General features: G+C 37.3%; 1 protein-coding gene across 3 annotated transcripts in view; it reads right to left on the bottom strand.

The window, feature by feature from the left end:
- Positions 1-14,597, bottom strand: part of LOC117421197 (serine/threonine-protein kinase DCLK2-like) — an 89,528-nt gene that overhangs the window by 3,501 nt on the left and 71,430 nt on the right. The window contains exons 8-17 of one of the 3 annotated variants that reach the window (XR_004547464.3): positions 14,155-14,263; positions 12,599-12,656; positions 11,848-11,967; positions 11,176-11,322; positions 7,600-7,733; positions 6,733-6,810; positions 4,324-4,420; positions 3,625-3,705; positions 2,902-3,015; positions 1,098-1,184 (exon numbers count right to left, since the gene is read on the bottom strand). Coding sequence is in view for 2 of the 3 variants with exons in the window: in XM_034035287.3 (XP_033891178.3) it covers positions 2,902-3,015; positions 3,625-3,705; positions 4,324-4,420; positions 6,733-6,810; positions 7,600-7,733; positions 11,176-11,322; positions 11,848-11,967; positions 12,599-12,656; positions 14,155-14,263 (938 nt within the window). In the remaining variant the exon portion in view is untranslated. The remainder of the gene's footprint in view (positions 1-1,097; positions 1,185-2,901; positions 3,016-3,624; positions 3,706-4,323; positions 4,421-6,732; positions 6,811-7,599; positions 7,734-11,175; positions 11,323-11,847; positions 11,968-12,598; positions 12,657-14,154; positions 14,264-14,597) is intronic. The other 2 variants (XM_034035287.3, XM_034035288.3) reach the window with 2 other exon arrangements.

Genomic DNA, 14,597 nt, shown 5'->3' with positions numbered 1-14,597 from the left:
AAGGGAAGAGGGGAGAAGCAAAGGGACAGAAACTAGTCTTATTTAAAGCAGAAATACATTGCACATATGTTCAGAAATACATTTCTCAGCATCCGTGAGGTATTGATTTGAAAAATAAATTACTAAAGCAGCCTAATATAGGGTATCTCTGCAATTTACCAACTACGACAATGTGAAAATTTGCATCCTTCTCCAACCTCATGGCAAATAGTTTTTGGTACAATTCCTCAGTTCTCCACCAGGTGGCATTAAAATGACATCCACAAGCTTGTTTCTCCAATGTGTTGTCTCAACAGAGCCCAAAAGATTACAATATAAATCACTTATTGAAAGTTTTACTCAACTTAGGTGTAATCAGATTTTTGACAGATAGGTCTGCGTTTACATATTGTAAACCAGCTTTTACAACTGTCATATTTATATTCATTTTGATTACATGTGTAGTAGACAAATGCATTACTAGCAGCTTCATCTGGACAGAGGGTCCCTTTCAGATCAAATATTTAACTTTGTTGTTATTCATAAGACGTATACATATTGTTTCATGGCCCATGAATTAACAGTACCATGTGTACCTACATATACACTGTACAGTGTACACTGCGAACAGTAAGTTGCTTTTTATATCAAATGTGTGTCTCTTCTGAATGGAGTCAATTGAAGACTTTGTACCCACTACTGCTTAAAACAATTGATTTTCAGTACAAACCAGAAGGGTGTAGAGGGAAGCAAATATAAAGCAGCTCCCTTAGCACGAAGGAGATTTCAGCAGGGTCAAGGGGATTTCTGCAGTGTGGGACGCGTAAAATACAACGCAAAGCCAAAAACATTTACAAAGAAATGAATACAAGCATATAAGCAACAGTTTATCAAATGAAATCAAAAGCAAACAACATGAAAGGTGTGAATGAGTTTAAGGAGAACCCTGCTGGCCAAGATTAGACAAACCAAGCTCGGATAAGGAGGAAGCTGAGATGATGTGTCTTGAGATAGATTGACAAGCGGCAAGCCATGCAGAACGGAGACTGATCAAGAGTTAGAGGTTCAGATCATTATTAATATTATTATTGTTATTATTAAACTCTTGTTGTGTGTACCAGACGTTCAGCTCCGGGCCTTTCCTGTAGTCATGGGAGTGTGGGAGAGGGAGGGAGGAAGCTGCATTTCTCTCTCTACAATTCAAACTGTCAAATGAAATTCACAACAATAAACTCCTGCCATTAGTTCCAACTGTTCAACTGATAAAGCCATCTCATCTGCAACAGGTGGTCTCCAGTCCCATGCAACCCCCTACCCACTGTACTGGCTGCACCAGCTGTTTATAAGCATATTTCAAATGTGCTCAATTGAACTGTATTGGGTATATTTTTCATGAAACTGATGCCCCATAGGTACATGGCTGCTATATTATACCTTTATTCCCTTGGCTGTACTGCTGTCTTTCTTGCTGTTCCCTCAATATAGCTGCCTCCTGCGGGTGGTGCAGTATTAATATTTAGGCAGGCTCTGAAACCTTCCCTCTGTTCAGATCTAGACTAAAAAATGTATTACATTTGAATTGATTGTGGGTTTAGTTATATATGATTATTATGTTGGTCTTGTATTCCAGTTACAGATCAGTTACAGCACACTTACTGTAGTTACCATGGTAATACACTAAAAGTCTAACTGCATTCTGCTGCTGGACCATTTCCTGCAATTTTACATTTACTGGTTTCTTTCTTTACACCCAGACCCAGCTGAGATATAAACCCCACCACAGGTTTACAGCTGTCACTTTAGAAGTTTACACAAAAGGGACTTAAAACTGCCTTTATTTTATTTTTCCTAAACTAGCATTACAGTCTATTGAACCAAACCAGCTGAAGCATTTGTATTGAGAAGTACATTACAGTACCAACAAGCCCACATAAATGATTTACTTAAATTATCATCTTGATTTCATAGAAGTGGCTTCCCCACGTTATTTAAATATATTGTGGGATATATTGTAGTGTAAATACGATTAAAAATAAAGAGGCTAGAAACAGTACAAGTTGATTATTACTTTGTAACCATTAACATTTTTTTCTGTGCTGCTAAGAGTTAAAAAGTGTTTGAAAAAACAACTTCCTATAAACAAAAAAACACATCCCAGAACTATGTTATTATTTACTGCACAAATATTTAAACAACATTCCCAGTACTTCTCTAATGACATGTTACAAGAACAAAACATCGTTACTCATCTGGACATGTTTACGTTATTAATTGAAACTTGAATTAAATTTGAGGATTTTAATGAGGTGGAACAACTGGAGGAGTCAGTGTTTACAGTGCAGTTGGAGTAGATTGTACATGGCATGGAGCATTACCCCCGTTGCTAGGTAACAGTCAGACTGTCTTAATCGAATGCAGTAGGTTGCCAATGTTTGAATCAGTTTGCTGTGCAAATTCTACTGCAAAATCATATTCAATAAACAGGCTCATCAAATGGAGCAAACAACAGAATGTTTGATGACATTGGACATTACCAACCTAATGAACTCAGAGGGCAATAGCCTGGACTCAAGAGTCTGACCAGTAGGGGTCACTAAAGCGCAAGTTGAACTATCCTCAGTAGATTTTCCTCCCTATCCATCAACTAAGTGAGCGGGATCTGAACCACACTCACATGACTTGTCTTGATTCATTTTGTAAAATGAAGACACTTCACCTCAGGCCGTCATAAAAAAAAATATGTGATTATAATACATTTATAAAATGGTTAAAATGAAGCATTATTACCCCAAAACCCCATCTCAGCTCTGTCTGTCCCGAATGCATTACACTTCTACCGATACACATTTGGAGGATGCGTGTGTGTGCCTGTGCGTGTGTGTCTGTGTCCGTGACTGTTTTGGGGACAGGTCTTGTGCTTACCATGATGACTGACACTCCAGCCAAGGTGTCATTCTGCTTTGGTGCCGAGTTAAAGTGCTTCTTCAGTTTACCTGTAACTTCCACCTGCATGTTGTTCCCCATGGCAGCATCATCCTGCGAGAGCAGCAAAGACAGACTCACCCTCATTAATCAGAGCCTTCAAGCTTGCCTGGAGATCCTAACTGCCTGTACTTCTCCATTCAAATCAGGGGACATCTTTCAACTCAGCTGACCCCACTCTACACAAACATTCAGACAGTAGGTGGGGTCAGAAGTTGAAAGTGAACCATGACTTGAATAAAATGAGGAACTATGTTAGGGTCAGAAGTTGAAAGTGAACCATGACTTGAATAAAATGAGGAACTATGTTAAAACCAGGCTCTCCAAGCAAACTCAGAGCCTGGCAAATACAGATACTGCATAAAGAAATATGATAACTGCATACTGGAGAAACAGAATCCAAACCCACTGAATGATTGGAAACATCATAAAGAAGTCAAATAAAGGCTATTAAAAAAAACAATTAAAAATACATTTTCTTACTCTTAAACAATTTCTAAAGTCCTCTTACAAATAAATGTAAAAGTCTTAAAATTCTACTTAACCAGAACACAGGACTTTTGGCAGAAGGTAAATCATTATCTACATTCCAACAAATGGGTGATGTTGTGTTTTAACTTAAGTTTAAATAAAATAATAATATAACTTGAATAAGCCACTCACAGCCACCCAGGGATGAGCCAGAACCTGCTCTGCTGTGTACCGGGCTTCAACATTGACTTGTAGCATCCGACTAATCAGCTCCTGCAAATAGAGATGAGAGACCCTTTGATTCCTGGCGTAGTTTCTGAACAACCACATTTTGTTGACTTAGTAAAACTAATTAAACCCATCAAATCATCAAATCATATCCGCACTTTTAAAAAAACAGAACACAAGCAGCGCCGCAATGACCTGTGATACCTAGGAGGCTGGGAAGTAGACGCTACCAGCATATTTATTGTAAATACAAAAAAAACTATGTATGATAAGAATACTCATAAACCATACCTTGTCAAAGAATATTAACAAATCATTACAGGTGTCAGTAACGTGTGCTATACATGTGACATCACTGGATACTCAATTACTGCAAGATAATCCCAACTTGGGACACTAGATACAGTAGATGTTCCAAAGTACCAAAAAATTTAAAATCCGGCCAGCCCATATTCACATAAATTACTTTGAAAATGATTAAGCTGGAACAAGCTTGACCATTCTATGTATAACAGATGATGAAAAACAGTACCGATTCCCACTTCAGCTGCTGCACACTACAGATAAAACAAACAGCAGGTAAAGAGACTGCCTCATAATATAGTACTTGTCATGTTGGCGTGATTAGCACTCAGCTACCGTGGACATGCCTGAAGGACTTACTTTAGCCGAGTCAGTGATGTTGTCCCAGTAGGGAGATGGAAATTCTAAGCGTCCCTCAAGTATCTGGTCAAAAAGGTCCTCTTGAAGATTGTTCTCACTGTGCAGTGATAAAGCAGAGCGGGCGAGGATCATTACACACATAAAAACAATACAAAATGAAGAACCAACATCAGCTTTCTATTGTCTGAAAAATCCACTGCATGTTGAAAGAAACCACCATTTCCTTGGCAGCCAACTGGAGCAAGATTCCAGATCTTAATCATACAGCTTCATAGCAGTGAAGAAGCTCTAAGACTACACAGAATACAGAATCTGTCTCATGTTCTTGAATAGTTCTTCATATTTAGTAAGTTTATAAAAAAAAGTATTTCAGATTTGCCAAGATTAAAATGTACATTATAATTATAACCAAGGCTAATAGCTTATGTCATAATAAACATGTTTTACTGGAGATAAAACAAAAATAAAAGTGTGGAAAACAAAATAAGAAGGGACCTAATTAGAGATAGAAAAATGGTTTCAAGGCCTTGGTTTTTAGCCATTTAACTAAGTGAATGGACTATAAAAGTATTCTAGCAGCTTAAAGGTCTCTCAGACAGGTGGCAAGTCCTGATACCAACAGGTGAGAAATTCCAGGATGACAAGAGCTCTGAAAGCATAAACAGGCCTCCTGGGAATGACAGCTGTTAAACAACCAGATCCCAGCTTATTTCCATCCCGGCTGCTCTGCCACTGGCTGTACTGAAAACATGTTTTAATTTCCTTTGATTCAATCCTCACTGGAGGCAAATCCACACAAAGCCTGGCTGCCAAGAACACGTTTGCAGCTCAAAACAAAGCTTAAAACTGAGCAACAATTATTCTTAAAAACAGATAATAAAAAGACTATTTAAAAAAATAGTAAATACATTTCCAATCATATTTATAAAAAAAAACTGTAATAAAAAGACTATAATAAAAAGGTCTGTGTATATAAATAAGTCTTCAATCTTGTTTTAAAAACAGCAAGACTCCTAGCTTCTCTGAGAAAAAAGGCAGAGCGTTCCATAATGTAGGAGCCTTATAGAAAAGTCCCTTCCTCCCATACTATTTGTATTGACCCTTTAGGAATAACCAAGAGCCCTGCATCCTGAGATCTAAGATTCCACTTAGGAATGTATGGGATCAAATAACTGGGTGCTAATCCATTAAGGGCTTTATAACTTAAAAATAAAATCTTAAAATCAATTTGAAACTGCACAGGAAGCCAGTGTAAGGAGGCCAACACAGGAGTAATATGTTCACCTTTTCTGGTTTTAGTTAGAATTCTTGCAGCAGCATTCTGAATAAGCTGCAAGCGAGACACCAAATACTTTGGAAACCCAGAAAAAAGTGCATTACAATAGTCGATTCTCGATGAAACAAAGGCATGCATTAGCCTCTCAGCATCAGATACAGAAATAATAAATCTAAACTTAGCTATATTTCTCAAATGATGAAAAGGTGCTTTAGTAATTTTCCTAACATGGGACTCAAATGTTAGAACAGGATCAGAAATGACCCCCAAATTTTTTGCTTCAAGTTTTAGTTTTGAGGAAAGGCTGCTAAGATCTATTTTATATAAATCAACATTTTAATTGGTGCTGTGAACCCACAAGCATGACCTCCGTTTTATCAGAATTCAACATCAGAAAATTCTTTTGTCCGCATAGCAAGCAGCTAATAGCGCCCCAGTAGAGAGATTGTCTGGATTGAAAAGACAAGTACAGCTGAGTATCATCTGCGTAACAATGGAAATTCACTCCATGCCTGCGGATAATATCAACTAATGGCAACATATATAATGAAAACAGGGGACCTAAAATAGAACCCTGAGGAACACCACAGACAACCTCTGACAAATCAGACTTCATCTCCCCGATAAAAACGTACTGAAACCTAGCGGAAAGATTAGACCTAAACCAAGAATGCACACCTGGGAGCTACCTTTCAACATTACTTGGCCATGCTTTATAGTAAATAATGGTTATTGTCTGGTTGAGTATTAACCTTGTTTAAACAGTTCTGTAACATTATCATTTAGCTCATTACCTCCAATATTGAACTAAAAACTGGGGATATATGCAGCTAACTAAATAATCATTTATCTGTGAACTGCAAAGTAAATATAATTGCAGTTAACAATCATTTCTACGGAAGCCTTTAGGAAGGCAGACCTTAACGCACCTAGGAGCATTTTTATACCACTTCATACGATGAACTACAAACCATCTCTTTACACAAAATAGAAGACCTGTAATATTACATGTTGTCCACTTGAGGTAGCTGTATTAACAGTGCAAGCTATTGGATTGGAGATGCTTTGGCTTTATAGCAAGTACTAGTAATTTAGCCAGGCTTATTGACCAAGAAATCTAAGGCTAACATTACCTGCGGAATGGGGGAAACCCGCAAAGGAGGATGTAAGTGATAACACCAGCAGCCCAGATATCCACCTTCAGGCCATAGCTGAGGGAATGAAGAGAGGAGGTGAGGCAGCCATTCAAACACAGCATAGACCAGAACCTAAGAATGACATATTTAAATCTAAAAAACATAACTGTTCCAGTTACAGTGCTGCTGTTAAATGTGATCTTCTTTGGATTGTGAAACACAAAAGGAAGCAGATGTTCTGCTTTATATAATAAGACTTAAGACAGACAGGGTGTCCAGACAAAACTGTTCCCTGATACTGTGTAGCTAAACAGACGTGCCTTGTTTATCTACAATTCTTTTTAGCCTGTGCCCTGGGAATTGATGTCACAATATGCTTCTGCACTTTTCCATCAGAACTATTACATTATAGAAATCAATGAAATCTCAGCCTGATAAGCCATTTAGCTTGTCCCAATAATCAATGGATACTTTTAACCGCTTTACTGCCAGGGCAATACCCAGTGGGATCGATTTCTATTTTTAAAATAAAGAAACAGGGTTGTTCAGCACAGGTAATTGCCATTACGTGTCACCGTTTGTAGCTCAAATAAAACTTCAATTGAGTGGCAATTATTCTTAAACATGCTGACCTGAGAGCTACCGTTCAACATTACTTGGCCATGCTTTATAGTAAATAATTATTGTCTGGTTGAGTATTAACCTCGTTTAAAACATGTCTATTACATTATCATTTAGCTGATTACTTCCAATATTGAACTAAAGAAAGAAAGAGAGACACTTATGATCTGTGAATTTCAAAGTAAATGCATTTGCAGTTAACAACCATTTTGATGAAAGCCTGTTCTCAGTACTGGTACTCACCCAGTTTCTGCAATGATCTCAGGAGCCACATAAGTGGGGGTTCCACAGACTGTATGGAGGGGCCCCTCCACCACAGTGGCCAAGCCGAAATCTCCCAGCTTCAGAGACTTGGTGCCGTCAGGATACTCGCAGACCTGCAGACACACATGGCAGACCTGGGTCTAGATGCTGTACAGCCCCTTAAGGATGGGATACATTAAATGAAACCGCTAAATCAAAAACAAACTTTTCATTTTTAAAGTGCAAATTGCTTAGCAGCAAACCAAAGGATCCATTTTCATTTCCCAAATCCCGATTCAGTGAGAGTGGGTCATTCCAACTCAAATGGACCGGATTCTTGAGAGGCGCTTCCTCCATTTGTAGTTGATGATACTGGGCTGGGTGTGAGGGTTATGCAAATAAAGAGCCGTTTAACTTCTGAAGGCGACCTTGTGTTTCAAGGGCTTCCAACATATATAGATGAACCTGCTTTAAATCATGATTTATATCATGATTGGCGTGCAGGCATAATTCGTGATATAAAGCAGGTCTGATATAAACGTTTGCTTATGACAGCACATTACAAGTGCGAGAAAACGGGAAAGAAAACAGTGAATTAAAGAGCAGTGTTTTAATACTGTAAATGTAGTCTTTCTTTACATTTAAACACATGCATATAGTTCACTACAGGACAAATATGTATTGTCTCATTAACTGGAACGAAGCAGTTTGTGTCATTATCTAAAAAAGGCATGAATTGTCGACTGATAAGAGCTATCAATTAGGCATTGCACTTGGTGTTTTTTTTTGTGTGTATTTGTATAAGATTATGTTAAAGAAGAAAAATTTGGTGACGTTGGTGTTTTGTAACTGAACTGTATCCTGTTAAGACCACCCACGCAGCATTTGAGAGGCTGCACAAAATGTCAGTTTATCAGCCGAGACGATTATTGGTTTTTAGTTGCGTTGGAATTTAATCATATCCTTTGGTTACTTAGTAAAGCTTGACGACGCAGCATTTGACAGGCTGCACTAAACGTGACAATAAGCGGGTTTGTGAGATGATATTGAGGAGAGGTCATTTCTCAAAGAACCAATGGAAAAATCGTGATAATAAACCGGGTATGATATTAACCAAGGGTGAGATAAAAACAGGTTCACCTGTATTTTTTAATATATACAAATAACCTATTTATCAGAATAAATCACAACACAATAAAACAACAAATCAAAAGGCTACCTTAATGTGTGATACTATATTCCGGACTTGATACATTACTCATTAATAGGATTTCTGCATGACCTACTTAAACAATGAAATCACTGTGCTGGAGCTGGAGCGAAACGACTGTGTTATCTTTGCTTGCAATGCTTTATGTGTTTTTTTTCACTATAATTGAAGAACTCCATAAGCATGGTATTACTGTTATTACAAAAATGGAATCACAGGATTAAACATAAATAAATAAATAAATAAATAAATAAATAAATAAATTAATGAATGAATGAATGAATGAATGAATGCCTAACTCCTGGGATTGGGAAGTGTCTGGAATTGGATTCTCTACTCCAGACCTATTGAGTGTGTTCATATCATTATTATTATTATTTATTTCTTAGCAGACGCCCTTATCCAGGGCGACTTACAATTGTTACAAGATATCACATTATTTTTACATACAATGACCCATTTAAACAGTTGGGTTTTTACAGCAAGTGCCCATCAACAAGCTGTCTGGCAGCTGATTAACATGAACAGATGACTGCACTAAACACTAACATGTAAGCATTTTGCTAAAAGTCATTTTTGACTGCATGATATAAATGTCACCTTTCTACTTTCATCAAATTTAGCTTTTGGAAATATTCACTTCAAAACAATGTGCTTATTCTGGCTGGATTTGATACTGCACAAGACACACATAGCATTTTAAATGTCCAGCTCAAGTGTTAAACGATAACGCTCAAGTTAAATAAATAAAAAAAACACACATATTCAATGTGTTATTCAATATTCACACAGTTCCGCATGCTATCTGATTTAAAAAAAAATCCCTGTATTTGTAAATTTTAAATTGTTTTTATTCAAAATGTCCCGTCTGTTTTCTCTCTACACTTCTGCATTTGTTGGAAGAAATACGTGACTTTTGTTGAATTGCTTTCTGATTTTGTTTTAAATTAGACCCCTAGGTTTTGTTTCTCAAAAGCATAACCTGTTTTTGGACTCGTTTTGCCATACTTATTGGTCTGGATTTTGAAATAATTTGACATAGCATTTTTTGTTTGAATTTAAATTTGAATTGAAGCATTTTCTTAAAAAAATATTTTCAATTAACATCAGTAAGTACTTAAGGCTAGTAATTAGAAAATACATTTTTTTCTGTTTTCATAGGTATATTATGACCCTATCTCAGATGGGGGTATGCAGTAGACTAGATCTTTTGGAAAGGGGTACGGTGCCTAAAAAGTTTGAAAACCACTGCAACAGAACAAAGTACATTTGGATTTTCTGCACATCCCTCATTCTCCTTTGCCTTAAATTGCCTGTCACAGAGGAGATCTCTGGTGATAATGTATAATGGCTATCGAGCAGCAGTTTTCACAGCAGAAACTGCAATGGAATACAGAGTTGTTTTGCTTCAGCCTACAGGCAAGATTCTGCAGTGTTAATATAATGCGTCCAACTTTATTTTTCTGAACTATACAGTGTGCAATCTGCGATATGCCTCAATCCGGACAGAAACACAATGAAAATAAAGCTGAATAAAGTTGGTTTTCAATATGAAACCTCATCATTTGCACACCACGCACTAAATCTTATTACAGTACCTGCGCTAAAATCAATAGCCTGACCTTCTTTGTTTCTGTTTTTCTCCATTCCACCTGCTAAATAGGGAACATCTGTTTTATGACATCGGCACACCTCACTTTCCTTTTCGGCTGAGTTCCAAAGATCTTGTTCCTGAGTATAGTGTATCAACTCTGAAATGGCATGTAAGCACGTCATGCCTGTAAATCCAGCTGCTGATCATTCATCATGTTTATGGACATACTACTGCTTGGTACCACTGATACTGTGATCTATTTTGGATTTCTTACTGTACTGTAATCTATTGTATAAGATCTGGTTTTGGACTGAAGTTAAGTGCTGTAGGTGCAGTCAAGCATCTAGAAGTATTCGAACTTCAGAAATGTCATACTGAGTTATTTAGTGTAATTTAGGCATGGGTGCTGGTAAAATAGTCAGAAACTCATTAAGTAAATGTCTTGTCGAACCAAAGACAAAGTGGACAAAAGTCTTGCCGGAACGAACTCAAATCTGATTAAATTCTTGATGGGATATAGTTAAATGGGCGTTGCAAGTTTTGACCTGCACTGACAGAAGTGGGGTGCTGAGATGGACTGAAAGGGTTTAATAGCTGATTTGTTTTTCATCTGGCAGCTGCCAGTTATAATGGAACATTTTACTGAAGTCTTAGTCGCTGGGACCCCCTAGGGTTCCGAGTTGGAAGCTGAGAGATACAGTACAATATTGACAAAATATGAAACAAATGCAGCATTATATAGTATAAGAGCTCTTGTGCACCATGTGCCTACCAGAAGGTTTTCAGGTTTGATGTCCCTGTGAACAATATTCAGACAGTGCAGGTATTTGAGAGCGCCGGCTAAGTTGTACACCATGGCACTGGCATCCTTCTCTGTGTACTTAGTTGAGGATGTGATGGCATCAAAAAGGTCTCCACCCTTTAGGGGGAAAAAAAAATTAAACACTGTTTAAATGGCAACCTGTCACTTATCATGTACTAAAACTCCTTTTCCAGTGGCGAATCCAGTCCAGTCATGTAATCATGTCTCTTGTCCTGTATTATAATACAGAATATTTAAAGTGAATTTTTATAATCATACTACTGTTACACTAACGGAGTACACTAGGACCCTGATTTGAGGCACTGCCTCAAGAAGGTACAAAGTTAACTACCAAGGCAACGCCCAACAATTAGGATTTGAATGTGATTAGAAACTGGTAAACATTGCATGTATTGTTATTTTAAACATATATCTACTTTTGCAATGTTTTGATTCCCTTTGTTTTGCTTTTCTTAAAGCTAGACATTCTCTGCGGTCATCTTCCATGAGGCAGCTCCCTGCAGTTGAGTTTCCTGATTGATGGATGAACACTTTTCAAAGTCCTCATAAATCAGGCAATACGTCCTGTAAATACAATCTAGATGGTCTGCTGCATTAGGTTCCTCAGGCCCGCCCTCTCACCTTCACCAGCTCCATGACCAGGTACAGCTCTGCTGCAGTGTCCACCTCCTCGATCAGCATGATGATGTTGGGGTGCTTCACTCTTCGCAGCACTGCCACTTCATTCTCAATAAGGTGCTCCTGGTTGGATGGAATCAAACCCAGACCCTGATATTCATGTGCACTGTTCCCAAAACGAATGAATCACACAGAGGTGCCAACATATTCCCCCCAAAAAATCAAATCAATCAATGAATTATTTTCAAGGTGTGGACAGGCTGAAGTGCAGTTCAAGACCATTTTTAAAGAAAATGCCATCAATGCCAGACGTAGCAGATAAGACCCATGACCCTGTGATAATTAGTGGAGAGATGCTGAACAATGAAATAAAAGCCTATAGTACAGTATAGGTAATCTTTCTAAGTTTATTAACCACCCTTTCAAAAATGAAGAGACAAAAACAAAAGAAGGGTCATTAATGAAAACTAAACCTAATTTAAACAGCCTCTTTATTTCAAGGTAAATGGCCTTCTCAGTTTTTCAGTCCTCTAGTATATTGTACCTCATTAATAAAAGGTTTCTGAATTTTGAAAATATGTTATTTCAGGGGCTCATTCCAATAATGCTTGCGCTTAAAAAACATGTTAAATTATTGCTATTACATTAAACTTAGCCCCAAGCCATGCATTTATATAAATACATTTTTTAAGTTATTTCAAAAATTACTTTCACACGTCAATATCCTTGTGTTCATTAACTGAAATTCACTTACCTTTCCACTACATTTGGCTTTATCAATTATCTTCAGGGCAAACTCCTTACCAGTAGACCTATATGACAAAAAAAAAAAGCAGATAGTACTGAAGAATTTCATCAACTGTAATGATTTCCGGATTGATACTGTAGGTATGGTGAACAAAATGGTATATAATTTTAGAAAATAAATGCTGAAATCTCTGCACTAAAATTAAGAAACACTGGTTTGTGTTTTTGTACAGTAGAAGTCAGTTTTATCTGTACAAACTTTTCATAAAATATATTAGTTATTAACCAAATTTCTTAAAACCGTCACTGACCTGTTTTCTGTATGTTTCTACTGTATTTATATAAATATATATTTTTACATAATTTTTTGTACAAAGGACAGAACATGATGGGAGACTACATTTGGGGGCTGATTCGTGAAAGTGATTTACAGTATAATCGTAAATCTCAAAACTACTCACTTCTAAATCTTTTGTAGTCATTTTTGTATTACTTTAGTATAAATACATGTTAATTTGGATTCATATGTTGTTTTTTTCTGACTTTATGTGAACGAAAAGACACAAATTCGCCCGTTTTCTCATTGGAAATAGGTAAATTTCAAAATATCACTGTCCTGGTCACAAAAGCAAAGTTTGTGGGGAATAATAGCCATTTTCTATACTTTTGAGGCATAAGCAATTAGGAAATAACACTTACTACCCAGGAACCAAAAAAAAAAAAAAAATTTGTTACACAGTGTTATTTAATTATTCAATTGAACTCTCCACTGAAACCAGGTGCTGACAACCAACTGAGGGTCATTGTTGTGGATTGGGCTAATTTAGTATTCAAAATGAAACATGTAAAGAAACAGCTGCTTGGATTTGTAATGATTACTGCTTTTCTATGACTCTATGGAGAACAGAAATCATCACAAATCCAAGCAGCTGTTTATTCGGTTGTTTCACTTCAAGTGATACATTAGCCCAATCAACACCAATGACCCTTACCTGTGGTGAGCTTACCTGTGGTGAGCCTACCTGTGGTTTGTGCAGCTCTACCAGAACCTCCTTGCTCTTAGTCTGTTGCTCTTCCCAAACTGCTTTCACTGGTCCGATTTGTCACTTTATACCTCTAAGCAAGTATACTGGCGGAGCAATAGAACTGATAACATAAACAAACCCCCTTCTTTGTAGATATGAGTCAGTAAAACTGCTGCTGATATTTCAGTATGAAAGTGCAGAGCGGAACAAAGGCATCTTTCAACAGGAGTGTTTCAATAGCGAATGGAGGATGGTCCTTCAGATTAAAGGCGTAACAAATCTGACCATCTGGGACCCCTCTGATAAACAGAATGGGAAATATGGGAAGTGCTGCTAAATCTGTATCTGACACTATCCTACTGTGCATTTATATTACAATGGGTTATTTCAAAAACTATATTGTATGTTTCAATGTCAAAAAGAGGGAGGAGCAGGGACAGATTAAACCTTTGCCCCCGAGGAAGCGGCCTTCAGTGCTCGTGGAACTTATTTTCTATCCATTAAAAACAAACCGATAGAAATCTTTGACTTCACTTACCGTTCTATACACTCCTTCACAACGGCAAAGTTACCATCTCCAATCACCTTTCCGATCTTGTATTTGTCCAGAATGGCTGAGGTTGACAAACATTTGTTCCCGTTAACTGCTGGAAGGAATGGAGCGGTACAATGTGTAAAAAAACAGCTGCAGCAGTTTCAGAAACCTACCTACCTTACAGAACCAGCATCTCAGATTGACTAAGCCTTGCTTCCACCACCCATGGGAAGACACCATGAATTGGAAAATAAATTACCTAGGAAGCAACTTATTTATTATTTAGTTTATTTATTCCTGTACGGAACATAAAACATCCATGCACGGATTCTGCACTACCCCTTAATAGGCTGTATTGAAATTGCATCTTTATTGAAGTTGCTGTATATATCCAAGTTTAAAGAGCATGCTAAATACAAATCTTTGTAATTTAACGGTGAAAATAA

Source organism: Acipenser ruthenus, chromosome 1 (genome assembly GCF_902713425.1).
Source record: "Acipenser ruthenus chromosome 1, fAciRut3.2 maternal haplotype, whole genome shotgun sequence".
NCBI classification, from domain to species: domain Eukaryota; kingdom Metazoa; phylum Chordata; class Actinopteri; order Acipenseriformes; family Acipenseridae; genus Acipenser; species Acipenser ruthenus.
The sequence above is the reverse complement of the archived record's forward strand: the minus strand, read 5'-3'. Positions and strand labels throughout refer to the sequence as shown.